This window comes from Sapajus apella, unplaced genomic scaffold, assembly GCF_009761245.1.
Source record: "Sapajus apella isolate SASKATOON/1434 unplaced genomic scaffold, GSC_monkey_1.0 scaffold127, whole genome shotgun sequence".
Classification (NCBI taxonomy): domain Eukaryota; kingdom Metazoa; phylum Chordata; class Mammalia; order Primates; family Cebidae; genus Sapajus; species Sapajus apella.
In genome coordinates, this window is record NW_022437067.1 from 822,361 (window position 1) to 848,931 (window position 26,571).

The 26,571-nt window shown below is 51.3% G+C and overlaps 2 protein-coding genes and 1 non-coding gene across 11 annotated transcripts in view; 1 reads left to right on the top strand and 2 right to left on the bottom strand.

Moving 5' to 3' along the window:
• Positions 1 to 9,942, bottom strand: part of NADK (NAD kinase) — a 26,799-nt gene extending 16,857 nt beyond the window's left edge. The window contains exon 1 of one of the 3 annotated variants that reach the window (XM_032262124.1): positions 9,689 to 9,942. The gene's annotated coding sequence lies outside the window, so the exon portion shown is untranslated. Of the gene's footprint in view, positions 1 to 8,081; positions 8,270 to 8,542; positions 8,661 to 9,688 lie in introns of those variants that run through there. The other 2 variants (XM_032262125.1, XM_032262123.1) reach the window with 2 other exon arrangements.
• Positions 9,943 to 14,584: 4,642 nt separating this feature from the next.
• Positions 14,585 to 26,571, bottom strand: part of GNB1 (G protein subunit beta 1) — a 103,191-nt gene continuing 91,204 nt past the window's right edge. For 6 of the 7 annotated variants that reach the window (XM_032262137.1, XM_032262135.1, XM_032262136.1 and 3 more), the window contains 5 exons: positions 22,036 to 22,102; positions 19,534 to 19,735; positions 18,006 to 18,222; positions 16,626 to 16,741; positions 14,585 to 16,359 (listed from right to left, as the gene is read on the bottom strand). In XM_032262137.1, coding sequence (XP_032118028.1) covers positions 16,635 to 16,741; positions 18,006 to 18,222; positions 19,534 to 19,735; positions 22,036 to 22,102 — 593 coding nt within the window. In that variant the 3' untranslated portion in view covers positions 14,585 to 16,359; positions 16,626 to 16,634. The remainder of the gene's footprint in view (positions 16,360 to 16,625; positions 16,742 to 18,005; positions 18,223 to 19,533; positions 19,736 to 22,035; positions 22,103 to 26,571) is intronic. The other variant, XM_032262140.1, reaches the window with a different exon arrangement.
• On the top strand, positions 18,438 to 18,579 carry LOC116539356. Its single transcript, XR_004264013.1, has one exon. It is a non-coding gene; the product is annotated as a U4 spliceosomal RNA (small nuclear RNA).

A 26,571-nucleotide genomic window follows, 5' to 3' on the forward strand; every position in this document is an offset into this window, starting at 1 on the left:
CATGTTGACCAGGATGGTCTCGATCTCTTGACCTCGTGATCCACCCGCCTCGGCCTCCCAAAGTGCTGGGATTACAGGCTTGAGCCACCGTGCCCGGCAATTAATTAATTTCTTAAAAAATTAGCATCCTTGTAAGAAGAGATACCAGACTAGGCATCATGTCTCATTCCTGTAATTCCACAGCTTTGGGAGGCTGAAGAAAGAGGATCACTTGAGGCCCAGGGTTCAGAAACAGCCTGGGCAATATAGCAAGATTCTGTCTCTACAAAAAAACAAAAACAAACAAAGTTGACACAGCGGTACATGCCTATAGTCCGAGGTGCTTGGAGGCTGCGGCCAGAGGATCACTTGAGCCCAGGAGTTTGAGGTTGCAGTGAACTGTGTTGGCCGCTGCATTCCAGCCTAAGCAATAGAGACCCTGTCTCAAAAAAAAAAGACACCAGAGAGCTTTCTCCACACCTGTTCGCACCCCACTGAGCACAACAGTGAAGCCCTGTGAGGACACAGAAGGTGGCCTTTGCCACCTTTGTGAGGAGGGACTCACAAAGAACCAAATCAGCTGGTCCTTGAACTTGACTTTGGACTCAGCCTCCAGAAGGGAGAGAACACACATTTCTGTTGTCTGTCCTGCCGCCCCATGCCTGTGGTACTTGGTTACAGCAGCTCAAACATAACAACGAGGAAGTGCGGAGGGTGGCCAGGTGGGCGGGAGGAAGGTTCAGGAGCTAGGGACACTGTCCGGGCCGACGCCAAGGTCAAAGTCAAGGAGTTCTCTGAATATCCAAAAAGCCATGGTTCTCACTCTGGCTGCTTTCCACAATCACCTTGGGAGCTTCAAAAAACACTAACTCCTATGTGCGCCCTCCAGACTGAACGAATTAGAACCTGAAGGTACAAGCCAGGCAGTGGTACTTTAAAGAGCTGCCGGAGTTTTCTCATGTTTAGCCAGAACTGACAGCACTGCCCCCATGGGTCAATATCTTCCTAGCTTAAGACAAACCAGGCTGGGTGCAGTGGGGCTCACACCTGTAATCCCAGCACTTTGGGAGGCTGAGGTGGGCGGGTCACTTGAAGTCAGGAATTTGAGACCAGCCTGGCCAACATGATGAAACCCTGTATCTACTAAAAATACAAAAATCAGCTGGACATGGTGGCGCATGCCTGTAATTCCAGCTGCTGGAGAGGATGAGGCATGAGAATTGCTTGAACCTGGGAGGCAGAGGTTGCAATGAGCCGAGATTAGGTCACTGCACTCTAGCCTGGGCAACAGAGCAAGATTCCATCAAAAAGAAAAAAAAAAAAAGACACATCAATGTTTTATCCAAATACATGAAAAATTCAGCCAGGCAGAGCAGTGCACACCTATAATCCCAGCACTTTGGGAGGCCGAGGTGGGTGGATCATTTGAGGTCAGGAGTTCGAGACCAGCATGACCAACGTGGTGAAACCCTGTCTCTATTAAAAATACAAAAAAATTAGCCCGGTGTGGTGGTGGGCGCCTGTAGTCCCAGCTACTCGGGAAGCTGAGGGAGAACTGCTTGAACCCAGGAGGCAGAGGCTGCACTGCAGTGAGCCAAGATCACACCACTGCACTCCAGCCTGGGTGACAGAGTGAGACTCCGTTTAAAAAAAAAAAAAAAAAAATCAGGGCAAGGTGGCTCATGCCTGTAATCCCAGCACTTTGGGAGGCCGAGGCGGGCGGATCACAAGGTCAAGAGATTGAGACCATCCTGGCCAACATGGCAAAACTCTGTCTCTACTAAAAATACAAAAAAATTAGCTGGGCATGGTGGCACACGCCTGTGGTGCCAGCTAATTGGGAGTCTGAGGCGGAAGAATCGCTTCAACCCAGGAGGCAGAGGTTGCAGTGAGCAAGACTGCACCACTGCACTCCAGCCTGGTGACAGAGCGAGACTCCATCTCAAAAAAAAAAAAAAAAAAAAAAAGTGAAAAATTCAGTGAAAACCAGAACCTACAAAAACATGTCTGATATAATTACTCCTATCTAAATGTCAACTAGAGGCCACAGCCAGTGCAATAATATAAGAAAAAAATAAAAAGTACAAAGACAGAAAAGGCTTGGCATAGAATGTGCGTCTGTTAAAACAAGAAAATGAGCAAGTGAAGCTGTACTTGTAGATGCAGAAAATCATAAAGAAGCTATAAAGAAGTAACTACCAAGTAAGTGAGTTTTTAGCAAGGTTTCAGGAGGCAAATTCAATACACAAAAATAAACTGTATTTCTATAAACTAGCAACGGACAATAGGAAATTGAGCTTTAAAAATATAATTTGGCCAGGTGTGGTGGCTCATGCCTGTAATCCCAGCACTTTCGGAGGTGGAGGTGGGTGGATCACCTGAGGTCAGGAGTTCGAGACCAGCCTGGCCAATATAGCAAAACCCCGTCTCTACTAAAAATACAAACATTAGCCAGGCATGGTGGCATGTGCCTGTAATCTCAGCTACTCAAGAGGCTGAGGGAGGAGAATCACTTGAACCCAGGAGGCAGAGGTTGCGGTGAGCTGAGACTGTGCCACTGCACTCCAGCCTGGGTGACAGAGCGAGACTGTCTCAAATAAATAAATAAATAAATAAATAGGGCCGGGCGTAATGGCTCATGCCTGTAATCCCAGCACTTTGGGAGGCCGAGGCGGGTGGATCACGAGGTCAAGAGATCGAGACCATCCTGGTCAACATGGTGAAACCCCATCTCTCCTAAATATACAAAAAATTAGCTGGGCATGGTGGTGCGTGCCTGCAGTCCCAGCTACTTGGGAGGCTGAGGCAGGAGAATTGCCTGAACCCAAGAGGCGGAGGCTGCGGTGAGCCGAGATTGCGCCATTGCACTCCAGCCTGGGTAACAAGAGCAAAACGCCATCTCAAAAATAAATAAATGAATGAATGAATGAATGAATAAAATAAATAGAATAAATTTGTGGCCAGGCACGATGCCTCAAGTCTGTAATCCTGGCACTGTGGGAGGCCGAGGCAGGTGGATCACCTGAGGTCAAGAGTTCATGGCTAGCCTCACCAACACGATGAAACCCCAACTCTACTAAAAATACAAAATTAGCCTGGCATGGTGGCACATGCCTCTAATCTCAGCTATTTGAAAGGCTGAGGCAGGAGAATCACTTGAACCTGAGAGGTGGAGGTTGCAGTGAGCCAAGATTGTATCACTGCATTCCAGCCTTGTTAACAATAGAGAGAAATATATATATATATACATATTTATATATATGTATAGACACATACACACACAGATATATATGTAGACACCCACACAGAATTCATAATGGCATTACAAATGTAAAATATGTAGGGATATATTTGGCAAAAGACATAAGAACTGCATACTGAAAACGACAATCTACTGCTGATAGAGATGAAAGGAAATCTAAATAAATGGAGAGACATACCATGTTCATGGATTGGAGGACTTAATATTAGGATCTTAGTTCTCACCAAATTGATCTGCAAATGTTACACAAACCCAACCATCAAAATCCAAGCAGGCTTTTCTAAAGGAAAGGACAAGCTGATAAAATTCACATGAATATTTTATCTAGACTAGCTAAAAATACTGTCAAAAAGAACAAACATGGAGGGCTAACACTACTGAGTTAATAACTTGTGTAACACTATGGGAACTGGAGGAGTGTGTTATATCAAGACTGACATATAGATCAAGGAAACAGAACAGACAGCCCAGAATAGATGCCACAGACCCCCCCGACACACATAGTCCGTGAATTTCTGACAGAGGTTCTGAGGTGATTCAACAGGGAGAGGGTAATCTTTTCACCCAATAGTTCTAGAACTGGACAGCCGTGTCTAAAAGAATAAAGCCCTACCACGTCTTCATACTAAATGCAAACTTTTTTTTTTTTTTTTTTGAGACAGAGTTTTGCTTGTTACCCAGGCTGGAGTGCAATGGCGCGATCTCGGCTCACTGCAACCTTGGCCTCCCAGGTTCAAGCAATTCTCCTGCCTCAGCCTCCCAAGTAGCTGGGACTACAGGTGTGCGCCACCATGCGCAGCTAATTTTTGTATTTTTAGTAGAGACGGGGTTTCACCTTGTTGACCAACACGGTCTCGATCAGTTGACCTCGTGATCCACCCACCTCGGCCTCCCAAAGTGCTGGGATTACAGGCGTGAGCCACTGCGCCCGGCCCTAAATGCAAACATTAACTCAAAATGGATTATAGACCTAAATGTAAGAACCAAAACTATAAAACTCTTTAGAAAAAAGCATTGGACATTTTTTCTTTTCTTTTTTTGCCTCTTTTTCTAAGACAGGGTCTCCCCGTTGCCCAGGTTGGAGCATAGTGGTGTGATCTCGGCTCACTGCAACCTCCACCTCCCGGGTTCAAGCCATTCTCCTGCCTCAGCCTCCTGAGTAGCTGAGATTACAGGCACCCACCACCATGCCTGGCTAATTTTTGTATTTTTATTAGAGACGGGGTTTTGCCATGTTGGCCAGGCTGTTGTCAAACTCCTGGCCTCAGGTGATCTGCCTGCCTCAGCCTCCCAAAGTGCTGGGATTACAGGTATGAGCCACTGCACCCAGCCTAGAAGCTCTGTTCATATTTACTTGCAAAGATTAATTTGATTACTAAGCAGTAAACTAATTTATAAAACAGTATTAAATATTAAAACCAACTTTAAAAAATTATCTCCCCAGCTACTCAGGAGGCTGATGCAGGAGAAATGCTTTAACCCAGGAGGCAGAGGTTGCAGTGAGATGAGATCGTGCCACTGCACTCCAGCATGAGCCACAGAGGGAGACTCCATCAAAAAACAAACAAAACCCTCTATATTAGGAAGTTTTATTAGAAAAAAGTACTAGGGGCCAGGTGCAGTGGCTCACGCCTGTAATCCCAGCACTTTGGGATGCTGAGGCAGGCGGATCACAAGGTCAAGAGATCCAGACAATCCTGGCCAACATGGTGCAACTCCGTCCCTACTAAAAATATAAAAACTAGCTGGGCGTGGTGGCCCGCCCCTGTAGTCCCAGCTGCTTGGGAGGCTGAGTCAGGAGAATCGCTTGAACCTGAGAGTCGGAGGTTGCAGTCAGCTGAGATCATGCCACTGCAGTCCAGCCTGGCAACAGAGTGAAACTCCGTCTCAAAAAAAAAAAAAGAAAAAAGTGGCAAGGAAAACATTAAGATGCCAATAAATACATGTGCAAAGGACATGAACAAGAGTCACATGCACAAATACAAACATGAAACAGAGCCCTCGATCAGTATGTGCTCAAACACTGAATGGAAAATGTATTTCATGACAGAAACGGGGACACATTCAGCCTCAGTTAACCCTGAGTTGGAAAAAACTTACCCCCCATTCAATTACCCATCTCGTCTCCCCCCAGTAAATAATGCCTAGGGCTGGCACGCACACTGGCAGTACACACACCGAGAAAGACTTTCTAGAAAGTGCTATGGCCATGTGACCACAGGGCTTGACCCTGTGACCTCATTAAACCTAAGCAGATTACAGGTCCGAAGGGGGCTTTCTTTAGAGGTGGCTCCACCTCCTTAGAGGCAGATGAGGAAAAGGAGGGTCTGGGCAGCTCTCAAGAGTGAGGCAGGAGTCACCCCACCTTTTCAGGTACACGAAGTGTGTGTGGCATCCTCACATACCACCTGGCTCACTTTTGCTTTTTCTCTGAACACTTTTCACCATCTGTCGGAAGAACACAAACACTTCTTTTTATTAACTTACCTATTCCCATGTATTAACGTTAGGACTTTGGCAACTGTGGGCCAGGACAGACTGCAAAGGATGAGCCACCAGCACAGAGAGTAGACATGAAATCTGGGGTTATGAGCTAAAGCCTTACTAAGACACCCACCTGTCCACAACGGCTGAAGCCGGATGGCCACTATCAACAGGTACAGACTGATTCTAAGTGAAGCTGCCGGGGGAGGCCCTGCACCTTCCTGCCAGGACACAAACCACCACCTGCCTCTCAGTTCTCCAAGTCAAACCTACGTTTTCTCAAGTGTGAAGCTCAGTAAAGTCAAACGGATTGTTTTCTGTTTTCATCACAAGCGCCACTTCCCCCCATTTGTTCACCACCTCCGCTCCAGAAGGACTGCTCTTGACTGGGCCAGCTGTCTGGGAGATCCTCACTCTGAGAATTTATGACCCAAACAGAATTTTGTGCTAGCCTGCAAACCCGACTTCTTATAGTAGTTGTTTCAAGGGGAAAATGCTGTTTTGGAACCAAACAGCAGGCTGCCAACTGACTTCAGCAATGTAAAGGCACCTCTGAGTTCAAAGGAAAAAAGAAACACTGGTTGCACTTTGGGAAGCAGAGGCAGAAGGATCTCTTGAGGCCAGGAGTTTGAGACCAGCCTGGACAGCACAGTGAGACTCTATCTCTACAAAAAATTGTACCAATCAGCTAGGTGTGGTGGCACAGGGCTGTAATTCCAGCAACTCGGGGGGCTGAGGTGGGAAGCTCAGCTGAGCCCAGGAATTTGGGGTTACAGGCAGCTCTAATCATGCCACTATACACACACACCTGGGGGACAGAGTGAGGCCCCGTTTCTCTCTCTCTCTCACACACACACACACACACACACGCACAGAAACCTCTGGAGGGGACACCTCCAAATGATGACGATGTTGTCCCGGGTACTGCAGTGGCACCTGTGACCCCTCACGTTGCTTAAAATCAACGTGCTAACACCATGAAGCGGCTGCAAAGTCACAGTGAAGCCCCTGCAGAGAACAAACAGGCCATACACAGACGTTCCAAGGGGGCAGAAGACCTCCAGAGGCTTGGGGGGACAATGTTTGGGAATAAGGACTTGAAAGGAGTTATCTAACAAGATGTGAAAGTAACTTACTTCTTAGACAAGGCAGCAGAAGGAAAAAAAAAAACATTAAGGCCGGGCGTGGCGATTCGCGTCTGTAATCGCAGCACTTTGGGAGGCCCAGGCGGGCAGATCACATGGTTAAGGGATTGAGACCACCCTGGCCAACATGGCGAAACCCCGTTTCTACTAAAAATGCAAAAATTTGCTGGGCGTTGTGGTGTGCGCCCCTGTAGTCCCAGCTGCTTGGGAGGCTGAGGCAGGAGAATCGTTTGAACCCGGGAGGTGGAGCTTGCAGTGAGCCGAGATTTCGCCACTGCACTCCAGCCTGGGAGACAAGAGGAGATTCTGTCTCAAAAAAGCAAAAAAAAAACAAAAAACAAAAAAAAACCTTACTTATTAAGGCAAACATGTTAGTTTCAGGCCAACTAAGGTCAGAGAGACAGAACAAATGAAGAGTTCTGAAATGTATTCCCACCAAGAGCCAAGAAAAATGAAGTTTTGAATGTACAACTGAAGCGTGTTCCAAAACAAGGAAGGAAAAATAACTTGTTACTCGGGAGTCGAAGCCAAAAGGAATCCCATCGCTTGGGGAGGAGGAATGGGGGTGGGTGGTCCTTGGCCTGGGAAGGAAAACTCCACCAGGCCTTCGGAGCTGGGTGCGCCCTGCTCCCACAACCAACAGAACGACCTAGCGCTCAAGGCCCGCGCTGACATCTGGGCCACAGGAACATCATCACAGACTACTGGAATTTTCTGGCAAGTACTGGACACTGAATCAAAGAAGTGTTTTTGGAGAATTCCATGCCGATCCTGCTGTACAGAACCCTTTATTCACTGCTTCCCCACTAGGTTTGGGCCCCTCTAAGCTTTCACGAGTCAAAGACCCCTCCGGCTCACTGAAACCACCCGCGGAAGCGCGGACACCGAGGGCCCGGCCGCCCACGCAGAGGTGACCGAGCGAGCGCGGGCCGGGCCGGGCCGCCCCACCTTCCCCGCCCCGGAGCGCCAGCCCGACGGCGGCCTCCCTCAGACCCGTCCCCCAGGCCGAGCCTCGCCCTGGGCCGAGCAGGTGCCCAGTTCCGGGCGGAGCGGCTGCTCCTCCTTCGGTCCGCGCCTCCACGGCGTCCCCCGCAGGGCAGGTGGGCAGGGCCGGCCCGGGGTCTCCCCGCCTGGCCGCGCGCTCCCGGGCAGCGATGACCCCAGGCGGCGGGCGACCCCGGGCGGGCGGCGGGCCGGGGCTGCTCACTCACCGTTCGCTGCCGTGGGCGCCTGCGCGGGCGTCTACATGCCAGACCGAGCCCGCAGGCCCCGCCGCCGCCCGCCGTCGCTACCTGACTCTCGGCGCCCCGGCCGCCCGCTGCCCCATGGCCGCCCGGACCCCGGCGCCGGCGCCGCCGAGCAGCAACGCGCCGCGGCCGCCCAGTGCGCACGCGCACCCGCCACGCATGCGCACCCGCCACGCATGCGCCCCCGCCACGCATGCGCCCCGCCGCGCCGCCGCGCACGTGGGCCGCCCAGCGCAGCTGCCGGGTCCGACGGGCGCCGGGAAGTCCCGCGCGGGGCGGGGGACGACGGCCGCGGCGGGAAAGAGGCGGACGGTGCGGAGGAGGGGCGGCCCGGGAGTGGAGGCGGGCAGCGGGAGAGGGGCGCGCGTCCGTGACGCGGGTGGCCAGCGGTCGGCGCCCCGAGGCGGGCTCCGGTCCCCACTCACCTGCCGCGTCCGGAACGCGCCTCCCGGTCCGCCCGCCAAGTCTACGCCTCGGCGCACCCGGCCTTTTGACCCCAGCTTCTGCCCGGCGTCCCGCCCCCACTCACCGCCGCCGCGGGCGGGACCTCGCGGACCACGTGGGCCGGCTCAGGGGAGCGCTGGTGCCCGGCGAGAGGCCGCCCCGCCCGCTGCTGATTCCCTAATTACCGGGCTGTGACACGGGGTGGACCGTGGCGGATTTGGGAACCGAAACCTGGCGGAGCAGCTGCGGCGGCGCTGCGCTCCCTCGGGGCTGTGCGGCGGGGCTGGGAGGGCGGCCCTGCACCTTGGAGAACCGCGCTTGGCCTCACGCCCACTTCCAGCGCCCAAGTGCGCCTTGCACGCCCACCGCAGCCTCAGGGCTCTGCGCCTGGGACCGCAAGGCTGGCAGTGGAGGGAGGACCTGGTGGTCCGGGCCTCCTCGAGGGGGACGGGGAGCGGTGTTTTGAGCACCCCACAGGCTGGAGGACCCGGGAAGTTGGAGGCGGCGGCCAAAGCCACAGGAGCGGTCTTCCGAGTGTTTGTTGGAACTGCGGGCCCCACCCAGCCCGCACTCGCTGAACTGGTGGCTGCTCACCACTAGCGCCTTCAGGCCTCAGATGTCCCGACAATGTGCCTTGTGCGCAGTTCTCAGCTCTTGGGTAACTGTCGAGTAAACTGGCAGTGCACGAGCAGCTGCTGTAACCTGCTGGCCCCTCAGTGCCAGCCACTGTTTTGTTTTTCTGAGATAGGCTCTCATTCCGTCGCCCAGGCCGGAGTCCAGTGGTAAGACCACGGCTCACTGCAGCCTTTACCTCCCAGATGGAAGCCATCCTCCCTCAGGTTGGAGTAGCTGGGACTACAGGCGGGTGCCGCCACACTCAGCAGATATATATATATGTATATATATATATATATATATATTTTTTTTTTTTTTTGTAAAGATGAGGTTTTGCCACTTTGCCCCGCCTCAGCCTCCCAAAATATTAGGATTACAGGCGTAAGCCACTGCACCTGGCCCAGCCATTGTTTTCTGAGGTTCCTTCCCTGTCTATACTTCCTGTGTGGATCACCTGGCCAGGGCTCGGTATGGACCTGAGTCCTCTGCGGGTCTTCCCCAAACCCGCATACCTGCTATGCTCGGGCTGCCGTCCAGTCAGGACTCCGGGGACCCAGTACCCAGAGTCCAGGAACACCGACTGGCCGAGTCTTCCTGGAACACACAGCTGTCCAGTCCAGGACCTCAGTAAAGTGCAGGGCACCAAGGGTTACTGGAAAAGGAAGCAATGACTGTGGGAACTAGAGGGGATTTCTTAAGCTCTGTAATTCCTCCCGGGGTTATTTTGCAAACCCAACTGTTTTGAAGTGACCACCAGCCACACCCACAGAAGCGGCTGTGAGCTGCCCGGTTTTTTTCCTGGTGGGGGAGTAAGATTATTAGCATAATAACGCTTGAGCCGAGTTTTTGGATATGAGCATTAGCATAATAATGCTTGATCTAGATGGAGCACAAACAAGCCAGGCACTGGGCCAGGCCTCCTTAGAATCATCTAGAGTGGAGGCAGTCACCCGCTTCTGCAAGGCCTCCAGTGACTGTTGAAGGCCCCAGGTCACACAGCAAGCAGCCTTCGGGTGTCCAACTGTGTAGGGAGCTACAGCAGCTGCCCCATCTGTAACATGGAAGCCCTTTGTCTACCCTGGGCCTGAGGACTGCCTCCAGGAGAGAAAACAAAACCAGGGCTGTGGCTTCCTTCAGCTGACATGGTTGTGCAATTTCTCAGGGCAGGCCCCAGATATGACCTTGAAGATTCAGGGGCCAAGATCTCATACCACACCTCACCCACAGGTCTGACTGGCAGTAACTAAGGCCAGAGCTGGGAAGGGCACCTGGAATGGGCTTAGAGGCAGTTTTGCTTGGGCTGATACCAAAGGGAAGGGACTCCCAGCAGCAGGAACAGAAGGGTCCGAGGCTGTCGTGGGGACTGGGGTGGGAGTAGAGGGTCCCTGCCTATGGCGCACTGGAGGAGGGTCTGCCTCCAAGGGACTCGGGGTCAGGAAAGGCTCCTTCCTGCCTGACCAGGTCCTGGGGAGGGTACCCCTTGCCGAGACCTTCATTAGCCCCAGGGCTGCCACTGCTCAAGGCACAGTGGACTCCACATAATTGGGCATTGTTTTTTTATATTCTTTAAGGATGGCTACCTTGTTGACTTCAGAACCTCAAAAACCTGGACCCACCCTCTTCTGGGGGCCAGCAGGGATGGAGTGGGTGGAGGGAGAAGGGGGAGCTGAGGCCATGAGGGGTGGGGCAGGATGCGGTGTGCTGGGGCATGGGTTGCTCCTGGGGAGGCTGAGAGGGAAGGGAAGTTGACTTCAGGTGGCCTGGCTCCAGTGAACCTGGCGAACAAAGTCTGCCCAGAACCCACAAGGGGGAAGTGGCTGTGAGCCTGGGGGAAGGGTGGCTGGAAGGGACTGAGGCTCCCAGCAAAGGGCGTCAGTGTAGCAGGCCATCTGGTCACTCACGCAGCCTCCAACCAGCACCCGGCACAGGCCCTGCCCAGGCTGAGAGCCAGGATGGGGCATCTGCAGGAGCCAGTGTCTGGAACTGCCGACGTGACAGCCTTCTGTTTGGCCCGGTTCTGTTCCAGGAAGGCAGCCCTGTGCGAGGCACCCTGAGGATTCGACAGTGGAAACCAAAGTTCATCAGGTGTTCACCTTCCAGTGGGGCAGACGGACAAGAAGCAGAATTGGTGGGGCAGGCAGGGGTTGGGGTACAGTTTTGACCAGGGGTACTCAGGGATAAGTGTTGCTCTCGCAGAGGGAGTAGCAGGCCCAGGGCCCTGAGGCCGTGTTGGCCTAGGGTGGGCGGGGAGCATCAACAGTAACCATCTGGCACGATTGGGATTCTCTGTCCTCACGAGATCCTTACCAAGAAGCTTGGTACTTTTATTGTCCACATTTTCCACGCCGGAGTCAGAGGAACAGAAAGGCCAACTAAGTCGTTCAAGGCCACCCAGCGAGGAAAGAAACGGAGTTGGGGGGGCGAGGGGTTAGGGGGACAGGGTGGGGCCAGAGTAGTGGGAGGGGCCGGGGCGGCCTTTCCTGGGAGCGCTTGGCCCGGGGCCAGCCCTTTTATTGGCCCCTGTTGCTTGGGCCGGCTGGGGGTGGGGCGCTGCGCCCGGCCGCGTAAGTGTCCCCGATTCGCGTGGGCAGAGCGCGCCTCCTCGCATCCTACTGAGGGCCAGGCTCTGCTGGGTGCGTGACACGCAGGGGACAGAAAGGAAAACTTGCCCTCCCCTTCTCAAGTGTGGACGTGCGTGCCACGTGCTGGAGGCAAATTGAGGTGGGGACCTTCATCCCTGGGACACGGAGCAGAGGGGGGCGGCCCCGCGCCGCTTGGTGAGTGGAGGGCTGAGGCCCTGCAGTAACAGTCAACAGCCGGAACGAGCCGCAGGTCACTCCGCTGCCTGTTTGAACCTGCGAGTGGTGTGCCCGCGCGGGGGCCGAGTCAAGTGATACGGACACGGGAAGCGCGCCTTGGGCCCCCAACCGGCGGGGCTGCTGGCGGCAGAGGGCTCTGCTCCTGCCGTGGCCGGGCTAATGCGATCTACGACCAGTTTTGTGCCTAAAGTTTGAAAGTAATTGCAGTTCACTCAGCCAGTGCGGAATCACCGTCCTCCTTCCACACCGCCTCAGCCCGTGCTGCTGTCCACACGCACGTTGTTGGCACCCATTTTCATTTCCTGTTTTGCTAAGAAAGCGGGGCAGTGGCCTCCATGCCCGCCAAGGGACAGGCAGGCTGCCCTAGGGAGGGGCCCTCCTCAGCCCGGGCTCTTCCAGGCCAGCGGGTCCCAGTTCCGTCACTATGCAGGGTGCCAGGCTGGGATACAGAAGCCAGCGGGAATTCCCAAAGGCAGAAGTGGAGTCGGAGGCGTGGCGGCCCTGCTGAGATGCTCAGCCTTTACGTACTCTGCGCAGGGGCCACGATGGGCCACTGCAGGCCCCATGCCTCCGGGCCGCTGGAGCCCCTCCCTTCCAGGAACTGCCAGCTGGAGAAGCACCTCAGGTACTCTCTAACATTTAATTAAATTTTTTTTTAATTTCTTTTGACGCCTCCAAGACAAGTTCAACTCTCTAGCATTTTAAGTGGGGCTTTTGTAAGACAGCTGGCAGGGTTAGGGCTTGCGAAGAACTTGCATGTCTATGAAGAACGCATTTATTTCAGGGAGAAGTGGGGGATGAGGATGAAGCCAGGCAAACCCGCCCCGTTCCGCCTGCCAATCACACCCACTTCAGCAGCCTAAAACAGCACCAGGTCGCCCCACTAGGGAGATGGCGCCATATTGTCATTGCAGCGGTTGCAGATGGGCACCCTTGGTTGCGTCAGACATACCAAGCACCCTGCCTGGAGCAACAAAGAGTGAAACCCCGTCTCTACTAAAAATACAAAAATTAGCCAGGCGTCGTGGCATGCGCCTGTAGTCCCAGCTACTTGAGAGGATGAGGCAGGCGAATTGCCTGAACCCAGAAGGCAGAGGCTGCAATGAGCCAGGATCATGCCACTGCACTCCAGCCCCAGCGACAGAGCCAGACAACCTCAAAAAACAGAAAACAAAAACAAAACACAGTTCCAGCCTCTGGAGCTGCAGGAATTACAGAGTTACCTTTTGCTAACCTTACAAATTATTTAAGATTTTATCTTTTATATTGAGACAGAGTTTTACTCTAGTTACCCAGGCTGGAGTGCAATGGCGTGATCTTCGCTAACCGCAGCCTCCGCCTCCTGGGTTCAGGTGATTCTCCTACCTCAGCCTCCTAAGTAGCTGGAATTACAGGCATGGGCCACCACACCCAGCAAATTTTGTATTTTTAGTAGAGATGGGTGTCTCCACATTAGTCAGACTGGTCTCAAGCTCCTGTCCTCAGGTAATCCGCCCACTTTGGCTTCCCAAAGTGCTGGGGTTACAGGCATGAGCCATTGTTTTTTTTTTTGTTTTTTGTTTTTTTTGAGACAAGTCTCACTTTCATCCAGGCTGGAGTGCAGTAATGCAAAACTCTGCTTACTACAAACGCCACCTCCCTGGTTCAAGTGATTCTCCTGCCTCAGCCTCCCGAGTAGCTGGGATTACAGGCATGCGCCACCATGCCCAGCTAATTTTGTATTGTATTGCCTGTTTAAGATTTTAAAACATCACCAGCTTGGCCGGGGATGGTGGCTCACACCTGTAATCCCAGCACTTTGGGGGTCCCAAGGTGGGTGGATCATGAGGTCAGGAGTTTGAGACCAGCCTGACCAACAAGGTGAAACCCTGTCTCTACTAAAACTACAAAAATTAGCCATGCTCAGTGGCAGGCGCCTGTAATCCCAGCTATTCGAGAGCTGAGGCAGGAGAATCTCTTCAAGCCGGGAGGGGAAGGCTGCAGTGAGCCGACATTGCACCATTGCACTCTAGCCTAAGCAACAGAGCTAGACTCTGTCTCAAAAAAAAAAAAAAAAAAAAATCACCACCTTGGAAAGCAGGGAAGTGGATGGTTCCAGAGCCTGGAGTGGCTATTTGGGACACACACAGCACACGGCCATGGTTTTCCACACTCCCATGACCAGTGCTCATTTTTTTCTTACTAGATACAGTTCCTTTTATTCAGACTAAGAGGAACGCTCAGTTTAGTCCCAAAGAAAGCTAAGTCTCTGGAGTAACACAACCACAGATATTCCAGGGCAGGGAAACGGCAGAAGAGGAAGGCGAGGCAGCTGCCTGTGGAGACTCCCATGGTGCTGTGGGCAAGGCTTGTGCCCGGGGAGGGGTCTGGTGGGTCACAGGTGGACCTCACTGCTCTGCAGGCCTGTGGGGTGGAGCTTCTCAGAAACGCCTCCAAGGAGCCAATGCACCACTCATGGGTTCTGTGATGTGGGCGGGCAAGGCACTGGCATGACCACATCCATCAGACCTCACGGCAGCAGGGGCAGCCTAGGGAGGGGGGTGTGTCCATCAAGTGAAAATGGACCCATAAATAATCACCACACCAAAGTCCCTCATGTCAAACTGCTTTATTACATCTTAAATAACAGTACAGTTTAATATAGTATCTATCTTGCATCCAGCTTCCTTGCAGTACACTGACTTTAAAATTAAATACAAAAGGTGGAGAGGGGAAGGGTGCAGAGAGCTCTACAGAGTTGTTTGATGGAGAGAGAAAAGAAGGGGTTTCATTTGTATTCTCTTTGCCAGATCCAGGCCTACTGCAAAGTCACAGCACAGTTTTGTATAGAATGTTGCAGAAAACAGGATGAAGAAGCCACTACTGCTGCTATGAAGGAGTGCGGGGGGGCAGGGCGGGGGTCCCACAGAACCTGCTTTCCAAACGCTGCTGCTGAACACTGGCCTTGAAAGGAACACTAGGACAATCTGTGCGTGACGGGAACGAGCCGAGCCGCCTTGGACGCTTAGGGCCATTTAGAATCCATGAAGGAGGGCAGGCTCTTCACTCCCCTCCCTCCTTCCCTCCCTCCTTCCCCACCCTCAGAATCCAACAGCAGTCGTTTGCAACAGAACTTTTGTTTTTTAAAACAAAGAAAGAAAACAGTGACTTATCCCGCTACCCAAGCGTGTAGAGCCGCGCGCTGTACTGCTTCCGATATGTGCCACAGAGCAGCAACGAGAAGTGGACAGAGCCGCAATGGTTACAACTGTAAGAGGTTACTTCTCAAAAGAAAAAGAACACCTAAGGACTGAGTCCTATATGCACTTTTGAGCATTTCTACAGCATGCGATTCTAAGAGTAAACCCACCCAATATGGCAAACAATCAAAATTTTTAAAATTTAACTTAGAAAGTCTGAGATCATTATTTTCAAAACATTGATTTGTACATTGTTTCATACACAAATAACTGACTGACTATCCAAGCACAGGACAGGCATCGCTCTTGAAAACTGAGGTTCCTCCTTCTTGGGGGTGGGGTAGTGTTAGGCTATTATAAACTTCCCTCCAACTTCACAAGGAAACCCAAAGTGAGATTAAAAACTCAACTCAGAAGACGGACAGGATGGGTCAGGAGGAAAGTGGTGCTGGATCTGAGCTCACTTTTCAGCCAAGGCGAAGGACTCTCTGATCACGCATTGGAGACCATCCCCGCATGTGCTTGGTCCCATGGCTTCTGAACATGTTCTTTTCTATGCCATGTTTGTGTGCAACAATGATCTGTGACACTAGACAGAAAATTAAAAACCAGGGACTGAATTCACATCATTGACAATGGCAGAGAGGCTGCCCTAGACTCTCTGGTTTTGAGTAACTGCTGAACACAAAGGAATATATTTTAAAAAAGGAAATATGAATGCTTCCAAAATCTTGCCACAAACATGACTGAAATTTGGACACGATGACCAGATGAACAAAGCCCTCAGCTTGTTTTGTGTGAATGTCACAAAACAGGGTCACTGGTCTAAAATTCAAATAAACTAGTGGAAAGGTGTGTTTGTCTCACAATTACACTCAAGTTTACCTTCTGGTTAACATTTTTATTATATATTTCCTTTTAAAATTCATTCAAGACAAAAAAGAAAACAAAGACGATGGCCCCGGAAGGAATGCACAATTTGTTTTAGTTTACAGCACAGAGATCCTTCTCTTAATGGGAATTGTGCTCTTGGTTTCAGCAATAAGTGAAGGAAAAAAGATCTTGCCCTTTTGAAGTTCTGAGGGGAGGTGTAGGGTGTCCACGTTAGTACGGTTGGATAGGATATGCTCTCATGGTAACGCGTCAAAGTTGGAATGGTCTTCCAGTCTCCATGGCATCCACATGCTGTTTTAAACAGAGTTGAAAGAAATGTGAAAAGAGGCAGGGTATGTAAGTGCAGACGCAAGTCAGGTCACTGCTCTTCCCACCGCTGCATGAGTGTCTGCAGCTGAAGGCACATGACTTCAGATTTCTGTAAGTGTTTCCCACAACACAATTCCAAATCAATGCTACATCAACATTTATCTAGAAACCATTAATTACAACTTCGTACGTTCTATGAGAAACACCCACAGTTCTCCTCAGACAAGGGCATTTGGGTGCTGCATTACCTACTGGCGTTAGTTCCAGATCTTGAGGAAGCTATCCCAGGACCCCGTCGCCACAGCCATGCCATCGTCAGTCACCCCCAGGCAGCTGACGCGGTTGTCATGCCCAGCCAAGACACCTGGGAGCAAACAACAGCAGAATCACGCCAAAGCCCAGAGGCATCAATCTCACCTGTGTGCCATGTTGTGATGAGGGCGGATGGCCTCTTATGGGACAAGTCCCAGAGTCCCCAACGGCCAGGAAGGGAAAGAAAGTTGCATCCACGTGGGAATTAAACTGAAGCATATGGCCAACCTTGTTAAAATTCAAAGGCACACGCACACACATAATAAATCCAGAGCCCTTTGCACTGACTTCTTTGCACTCTCACTTATAAAGCTTAAAAAAGAAGCAAAGACCACAATCAAAAAAATCCAAACCACCCAATCTCAAAACAATCTGTAACACAGGAGCTTAGGGCCTGAGCTGCTTTTCCTTTGTCTGTGATCCCTAGAGCCTTGCACAAGACCCAAAACACAGGAGCAGCAATGGTGGCTGAGACCACTGGCGCTGTCACATGGTCAGGGAGCCTCCTGTCAACACTCCCAACAGCCTTGGCTTGGATCATCACCAGCCAGGAACTCCACTTCCTCCCAGGAGGATCTGACAGCCCATTTCAGCCACCCTCCTCCAGCTCCTGCAGCCAGCACACAGCTGAGCACGGGGCCGGCATGTGCTCTGCCAAGGCCTAGGCTGGCCTCCACTGCCCTTCCACAGCACTGGGACTGTGGGACTTGGTCGGAAGGGCTCCACTCTGGTCCCCCCAGGCCGGGGAGAAAAAAGACGGGTATTTAACCAGGAAGTGGGAATGGCACCCATCTAGAAGAAGCAGGAATCCCTAGTAAGAGCCATGACCTGTAGCCAGACTGCCTTCTTCCATCTTCCCAGGTACTGAGACAAATGAGGCTCAAAGATTCTGTCAGTCTCAACAATCTCAAATTCAGATGCCTGAATGTTCATTGTTTGTTAGTAAGGAAGCCTCATTTTGTATACATCTACTGTTTTATTTTTTTAAATTTTTTTACCTTTTTTTTTTTCCAAAGCTACTGAAAATCAAACATCTAGTGTTTTAATACACCTGGTAATAACATGCTTGCCTTTGATACAGCTGACCCTCTCCTGCGCCCTCCCTAGCTCGTATGGGAAGATCTGCTGGTGCTCCTCGGAGTCCACTTGCCTTGGAGGCCAGAGCTGGGCCGTGAGTTTGCGACTACCACTCCTGCTATGCCACACGACAGTCCCACTGACACTAAAACGCTGCAGTTTATGCAGCCGCCCTGTGTCCACCCTAAAGATACCATGTGAACATCCAGGAGACACAGCAAGGCCCCACGGCCACCCACCTGCCCGGTCGGCTTTGAGTGCGTCCCAGACGTTGCAGTTGAAGTCGTCGTACCCAGCAAGGAGGAGGCGCCCGCTCTTGGAGAAGGAGACAGAGGTGATCCCACAGATGATGTTGTCGTGGGAGTAAGTCATGAGCTCCTGGTCAGCACGAAGGTCAAACAGCCTGCAGGTGGCATCGTCTGAGCCGGTGGCAAATGCATTGCCATTTGGAAAGAACTGGAAAGAGCAAATCGAGACATCATGTAAGCACTTAGAAAGAAATACTGAGAATATGGACTGCTCAATGGTAGGGCTGCAGAGTACACAGCAGGCAAAGACCAGAAGACTGTGCTCCGGTAAGAACAGAGGGATGGTACCACAGGGGCCCAGAGCTACAGGGGACTGGGGATGGGAGGGGACCTGCACCAGGGAAACACACACACACTGTGGTCAGCTGTGCGCAGCGGCAGTGTCATAGCCAATGAGGTTTATCCAAGGCGCGATCATTGCTAATTGAAAACTTTTCCCAATACCCTGAGGTATGACGACTTGAAATATAGTCGGCATTGGCTATTTTTGACAGTCTCTACAGACACTGAATTTAAAAAAAAACGAAAACAAAACACTGTGATCTTGGACACTGTGATTACGGTCCCCAAAGAGTACAATTTATTCCAAAGGAATAGTGATAAAGTAGTCATCACTGACAGGCATGCTGCCAGACATTAGGGCTTATCTCAGGGAAGAAGGAGAGGAGACGGGCTGACCAGGGCAGTGGTCGGGACTGCAGCAGAGCTCTGACCAACCAACAGATACATCCATCCAAGTCTCCTCACAAGGCCAGGGGCTGGACACTGCCCAGCCATCCGGGTGCTAAAGAGGAGGTCAGGTTCCCTGGTCAGCTATGCCCCTGACCAGTAAGGATCTATAACCAGTAACTGGTGGCCTGAGGTATCTTACTGTCATGCCCCTCCAGGATCCCAACCACTGCTCAGCTGTAGAGGTGGGAACAGGGACTGGCACACAACAGACACACCACGAATATCTGTGAGACAAAGGGTCAACACAGATAAGATTTCCATGGGGAGCTTTCTGTATACCCACCTGTAAATAAGGTTGTGTAAGAATCAGATAGGAGGCCAGGCACAGTGGCTCATGCCTCTAACCCCAGCATTTGGGAGGCCAAGGTGGGCAGATCACCTGAGGTCAGGAGTTTGAAACTAGCCTGGCCAACATGGTGAAACCCCATCTATACTAAAAATACAAAAACAGCCAGGCATGGTGGTGGGCACCTGTAATCCCAGCTGCTCGGGAGGCTGAGGCAAGAGAATTGCTTGAACCCGGGAGGTGGAAGTTGCAGTGAGCCGAGATCATGCCACTGCACTCCAGCCTGGGTGACAGAGCCAGACTCTATCTCAAAAACAAAAACAAAATTAAAACAAAAACAAAAAAGGACAGCGTCTAATCCAGAAAAGTTTAACACTTAGCAATCCGAACAGCTAGCAGAGCCGGCGGAGGCCCCAGCCTCACATCTTCACCCAGACTCACACAAATGGCATTGATGTCGGACTCGTGGCCGGTGAAGGTCTGCCGGCACATGCCTTCTCGCACATCCCAGAGTTTGGCTGAAGCGTCGCAAGCACCAGAGACGAACAGTCTGGTGTCAGGAGCAAGAGAAAGGCTCATGACATCTCCAGTGTGTCCGGTAAATGTGGTCGTCTGCTGGCCGGTCTCGATGTCCCACAGGGCACTGGAGCAGGAGCGAATGACAAGTGGACATCAGCCTCACCTTCTTGGGTGGCTAGTCATGTGACAAACTGTCCTTCAAACCACCCAGGACCACAGCAAGCCTCTGCACTGTTACTTTTAAATTATTTCAAGACAAATTCAAATGCAATACAACTTTGAAAGGGAAACAAAGCAAAGCAAGCAAAATTATCCAGACAGGAGCACAGGGCCTGGGCTTCCGAGCGATAGGGTCGCCACCTCAACTCCAACACCAGCAAGCAAGGAGCTGGGGCACTTTTGAAGCAGAAACGCCGAGGCTGTGCCACAGTCTTAGGTCATGGATGGGCATGGAGGGAGCAGCAGGAAGCTATGGGGAACCCGTGTGTGGCGGAGGGACGCTCCTCCACCTGTGGTTGCTCGCTCTGTGCCTGTCCCCCTTCACAAGGTCTTAGAAAGGCAGGCAGGAGAAGGCAATGCCATGTAAACAAGTGGCTTGGAGCAATTCTGAGGTCCCCTTGCCCTTTCCTGGAATCACAAACAGGAGAGTAGCTGAGTTCTCAGTGGTCATAGTATTCTACTGTGTTTCCGCTTAACGGCTGTCAAAAGGTGAGACGCTGACAGAGCCCTACACAGAGCAGAAGCCTGGCGGTGTAAGGACAGCTGAGGGCCACATGCCGGCCCACGTGTTGTTCCTGCGCCTTGAACCCATGGAAAGCAACACCAGTGAGCACTGTCCGTTCATGTCACCCTCAAAGGAAAGCCTAGCTGGGCCTGGCAATGCAAATCTAATCAGCCAATCTTAACAGAAACCGCACGGGGAGTCTCCTCTCTAGGGCCTGAGGGACTACAGAAAAGTAAGGAAGATACGTAAAAGAGTCTGAAAAAAAGGATTAATGAACAGAAGCGCTTTAAAAATATCTTCTAATAAATAAGAAATCTTCCCAATATTTGACAATCTAGATGACAAATCTTTTGTAAATCTATGAAATGTATGCAACAAGACCTTGTAATACCACGTGGAAATGCTTTGCTGACAAATTGGTTAAGGGCCTATGTCTCAGTGAATCCCACCGACCGTGTGAGTAGGGGTCTGTGCCCTGGCCTGGGCACAGCTCCTGCCACCAAATCAAGCCTCAGAAAACCAGAAAAACCCAAAAGGCCACCTGAAGTCTAAAATGACTCTAATAAAATAACTCTCTGGTCATTTAATTTATGTACTTTGATGCCACAAATGAAAATACTCTAGGGTTTATTTAAGTGGGCTTCTGTTTACCTGTAAGGTGAAAACTCTAGACAGGAAGTCTGATACAATTCACCTGAATTGTGGTATCTGTTATTTTTAGGCTGCGCTCACTGTTTACAATAACATGGTGCTATCAGAAAGGGAAAGTCGAAACTCACCCTCCTCTCACCTAACATCACCCAAGGAAGTACAAATATACACAGGGAAAAAAAAGAAGAGCAGGCACTTAGAGCCTGATTGTACTTAAAATATCTATATTTCGGCCAGGCGCGGTGGCTCAAGCCTGTAATCCCAGCACTTTGGGAGGCCGAGGCGGGTGGATCACGAGGTCAAGAGATCGAGACCATCCTGGTCAACATGGTGAAACCCCGTCTCTACTAAAAATACAAAAAATTAGCTGGGCATGGTGGCGCGTGCCTGTAGTCCCAGCTGCTCAGGAGGCTGAGGCAGGAGAATTGCCTGAACCCAGGAGGTGGAGGTTGTGGTGAGCCGAGATCACGCCATTGCACTCCAGCCTGGGTAACAAGAGCGAAACTCCGTCTCAAAAAAAAAAAAATCTATATTTCAGTTCTTAGCTGCTGAAAACCGAACTTTGTAAATCTATTAAAAGTGTAATGAGGCTGGGTGCAGTGGCTCATGCCTGTAATCCCGGCACTTTGGGAGGCTGAGGTGGGCAGATCACCTGAGGTCAAGAGTCCGAGACCAGCCTGGCCAACATGGTGAAACCCCGTCTCTACTAAAAATTCAAAAATTAGCCAGGCATGGTAGCTGGCGCCTGTAATCCCAGCTGCTCAGGAGGCTGAGGCAGGAGACTCATTTGAACCCGGGAGGCAGAGGTTGCACTGAGCCAAGATTGCACTATTGCACTCCAGCCTGGCTGGCAAGAGCAAAACTCCATCTCAAAAAATAAAAAGAAAATGATATAATGAATTCACACGTTGCTACTGTGTGTTTTAAATCTTAAGGTCACTTAAAGATGGCCTAATAATTCAAGAGCCTATTTCCTACGTGTTCACAGAGGAATGTGCCAGGGGCTGCGGGGTTCTCAAGGCACTACCTGCCCCAGGTCAGGTACTTACCATGTGGTGTCTCCAGAGCTGGTGACGATCTGATTGTCATCCAGGAATCGGCAGCAGGACAGGTAACCTGGCAAAGAACAGGCCTGAGTGATGACCTGAATCCAGCAGGCCCTGCATCCAGTCTCATACACAGAGAAACCTGCTGGCCGGGTGAAAGCTCTATATCTAAGGTAAGACCAGCACTGTGCTAGTGACCTTTTGTTCCCGTCTGCACAGAGCAGAAGGTCCACACACACTGCTGGCGAGGGCGAGACCCTGGCCGGGCAGGACAGAGCATCCCACAGAAACCCACAGCTCCATGATGGGGGCAGGAGCAGAAACCACACCTGTGAAACACACATCTTTCATTTGCTTTACTGTTTGACACATCAAAGGCTGGGGATCCCTTGTCTATTTACTCATTTGGGGGAGCTGACCCCAGTGCCCAGGAGGGCGACCCTCTAGACACCTGGAACGCAGCCTTAAAACAGACACCTCCTGCTCCCCAACAGCCCATGCTCCAGCCAGGACAGAGAATGAGAATCACTGAAAGAACACATCAGAAAATGAGTGCTAAGGGAAGGAAGAGGGCAAGGCAGGGCCTCACAAGATGGAAGCCAGGAGAGGAGCGGGGACGAGAGCGGACTCAGGGAAGAAGGATGCAAACAGAGGGCCCAGCCAGGGCAGGAGGCGGCAAGGCCACAGGGTCAGGTAGTAAGGGCCCGTGGGTTATAGAAGGGACAATGAGGGCAGCAAGAAAGCGGCATGGCAGCAGGACCTCAGACATGGGGGTGCTCTTGAATATGTGTGGATTTTTCTTGGGGACAGCGGCTGTAACACTCCCCCATCAGTGTGGGCACAATTCTGTGTCCCAGAGTATTCCCACCCACTCCCACTAGGAAAGAAGAAAGGGTCAGAGACTAGAGAGAGCGGATATGGTGGGGACACACCGAGATGTCCCCTCCTAAACAACTTCCAAAATATCCTAATATTTCCTGAATCTACAATATCCACACATGGTGGCTGCATATTCACAACCTCTGGTTACCATTACTTCTTTTGTGCACTGATCACAGTTCTAGTATTTACTGTGGAACTAAAAGTATAGTGTGTGTGCCCAGGGCTGGTGACAGCCTGGCCCTAATCTGAAGATTCAGGGGTCCCAGTGGCACTGAGGATTCTCAAGATACCTGTTTCAATCTGGGTGTTTACTGAAATGCTTTCCTCCCGACTGCACCCCAGGGAGTCATGAGACACTGCGTGAATCAGCAAACAAAAATAAAATGCACACAAAGAAGAAACCCATTGAGGGTTTTAATGTGGAAAGTATAAGATTACAGATAAAACAAAGCATTTATTTAACAAACATTATTTATTTATTTATTTTTTTTTTGAGATGGAGTCTCACTCTGTCACCCAGGCTGGAGTGCAGTGGCACGATCTTGGCTCACTACAACCTCCGCCTCCTGGGTTCAAGCAATTCTCCTGTCTCAGCCTCCCAAGTAGCTAGGACTACAGGTGCTCCCATCACGCCCAGCTAATTTTTTTATTTTTAGTAGAGATGGGGTTTCACCATGTTGGCCAGGATGGCCTCAATCTCTTGACCTCGTGATCTGCCCGCCTTGGCCTCCCAAAGTGCTGGATTACAGGGGTGAGCCACCGTGCCCAGCCAACAAACATTATTAAATTGGTTCTGACAGAAAAAAATACACACAGAGGATAGAGTTCAAAATATCAACTACATGCCTCAAAAAGCAACTACATATCAACTACATGGTCAAATACTTCCTGGAGGTCACACCAGAGGGACACAAGGGACCACAAAAGTGAACCCAAGCCCAGCTCAGAAGAGGACAGCCCTACATACCCTGGTGCTCCGTGTAGTGTCCTGCAGTTCGTCCTCATGCTCCAGGGTCTCTACCCGAGCCCCTCTCCACTGGCTCCCTAGTTCATACTCACCCTTGCTTCAAGTAAGCACCCCCATCCCATCAGGTGCCTCAGGGAGAGTCTGGACTATGCAAGGAACCTTGCAACACTCAGTCTGTTGAATGTGAGCACAGAGGACAGGAAAGAAGAGTCATGGAGACCTAAGCACAGCCTGCATCTTACAAAGGAAACCAGGCGGAGGCACTCTCAGGTTTATTGCATCAAAAAAAATCATGACCTTGGCTGGGCGTAGAGGCTTATGCCTGTAATCCCAGCACGCTGGGAGACCAAGGCGGACAGATCACCTGAGGTCAGGAGTTCGAGACCAGCCTGATCAACATGGTGAAACCCCATCTATACTAAAAATACAAAAATTATCCGGGTATGGTGGTGGGTGCCTGTAATCCCAGCTACTAGGGAGGCTAAGGCAGAAGAACTGCTTGAACCCGGGAGGCAGAGGTTGCAGTGAGCAGAGATCATGCCAGTGCACTCCAGCCTGGGTGACAGAGCGAAACTCCACCACAAAAAAAAAATCATGATCTCAAAGGTGACCTCTCCATCCCACCCTGTGCAGGCTGTAGTGAAGCTACACAGAACCCATCAGCTTGAACCCTAAAATCACAGCCCTCAAGTGCTGATAAAATGATCTGGACAAGCATCAGCTGACAGGAACTATGAAGGACAAGGGCAATAAGCACATGTATAAGCCACACGTGGTCCCTGACTTACAGTTTTGTGACTTTATGATGGTTTGAAAGACCATGCATTTAGTAGGAACCATGCTCCAAGTACTCATTAAAACTGTTGTATGTTTTCATTTTCAGGAGTGTCCAATAATTTACATGAGATGTTTGACTTTTTATAAGATATGCATTGTGTTAGACAGTTCTGCCCAACCAGAGGCTACTCTAAGTAAGTGTCTGAGCATGTTCAGGTTGGCGAGCTAAGCCATGATGCTCAGGGGGGTGAGCTGTGTCCAATGCAGCCTGGAGAGTGGGACGGGTGCAGTGCCCAGGGTGCCAAGCACACACTGTGAGGCCCAGCGTGCACAGAGACCAGGCTTAACCCCTTCTTCCAGGCAAACCTCACAGGGCCTTCTCGCCAAGAGGCCATGAGTGGTGAAGACTGTAGGCTCTGAAATCAGAAAGACCTGGACTCCACTGTCAGCATGGCAGCTAAGTAGCCATGGAAAGTTCACGTAAGTTCTTTTAGGGTCCCAGCCTCCCCATGGAACTGGGGAACTAATGGGAGGAGCAGAGCTGTCTGTGCACCTAAGAAGTTCTCAGTAAACGGAGGCAGTTACTATTTCTGTTATTATTGAATTTGAACAAATTCCCTGGGTATGTGTGGGGGGACACTTCAGGTGAAAACACGCCCCTCCTCCCCTGGTGCGGGGGCCTGTGCTGCCACCCTCTGGAAGCCTGCAGAGGGGCAGGGAAAACAGATCCTGAACAAAAGTGTGCACCCAGTGCGGAGGTGCAAGGGCACGAAGGTTGCACCAAGTGCCTCAGGGAGAGGCTGAAACGCGGCCTGGGGACTTTGCAGTGGTCTGGTCCCACAGGCAGTGTGAAGGGCTGTCCTGCGTCTCACAGGGACCACTGGCTGTAGGGATGAGGTCGTGAACGTCCAGGAGAGAGGGGGTGACTTGGCATGAGGCAGGGCAGATAGTGGAAGTGTAGGAGAAAGACGGGCTCCTGGGCGTGGGCTGTTAGCAGAGGTGCCTCAAGGACAGAGCAAGTCTAGAGTCTAGAAAGGAGCAGGTCACCAGGCTCCGGGAAGAGCATGGCGTGGGTGCACATACTGCTCTACCCTGCATGTCTGCCGACCCCAAGACAGCAAAACCTTAGAAGGACACAACAAGCATGGCCGGACGTAGCCCTGGGAGGAAACGAACCCGGGACAGGGCGATGGGCTTGAGAAATCATCCATCTATATAAGGGTGCTGTTTACTGCAGCAATGTTTATAACAAATTGTGGGAAACTGGGCATTGCCTAAATGTCTGACAATAGGAACAAATTAGTGCACCCCACCATGAAACTCTCTACAGCCCCCAGGTTACAGAACGACAGTATAATACTACTGCATAACTACTGTATAACCTGTAATTATGGGTGGAATTATAGGTCCACCCAACATAAAAGATGATTCAAAGTTGTTTTTCCAAATTTCTTCCTTTTTTTTTTTTTTTTTTTTTTTCTTGAGATGCAGTCTAGCTCTGCACCCAGGCTGGAGTGCAATGGTGTGAGCTTTGCTCAATGCAACCTCAGCCTCCCTGGTTCACAAATTCTCCTGCCTCAGCCTCCTAAGTAGCTGGGATTATAGGCATCTACCACCATACCTGGCTAATTTTTGTATTTTTAGTAGAGATGAGGTTTTGCCATGTTGGCCAGGCTGGTCTTGAACTCTCAATCTCAGATAATCCACCGCCACAGCCTCCCAAAGTGCTAGGATTACAGGCATGAGCCACCATGCCTGGCCCCCTTTTCAAATTTCTACGATGAACACACACTCTGGAAGTTTTAGTTCTCCTGCTTGTATCCGGGAGAATATCCCTGTCGGGGAGCAGGGGAGGAGACTGCACCCAAGGGAGAAGCACAGGACATGTCAAAAGGCAGGCACCCAAATGCCAA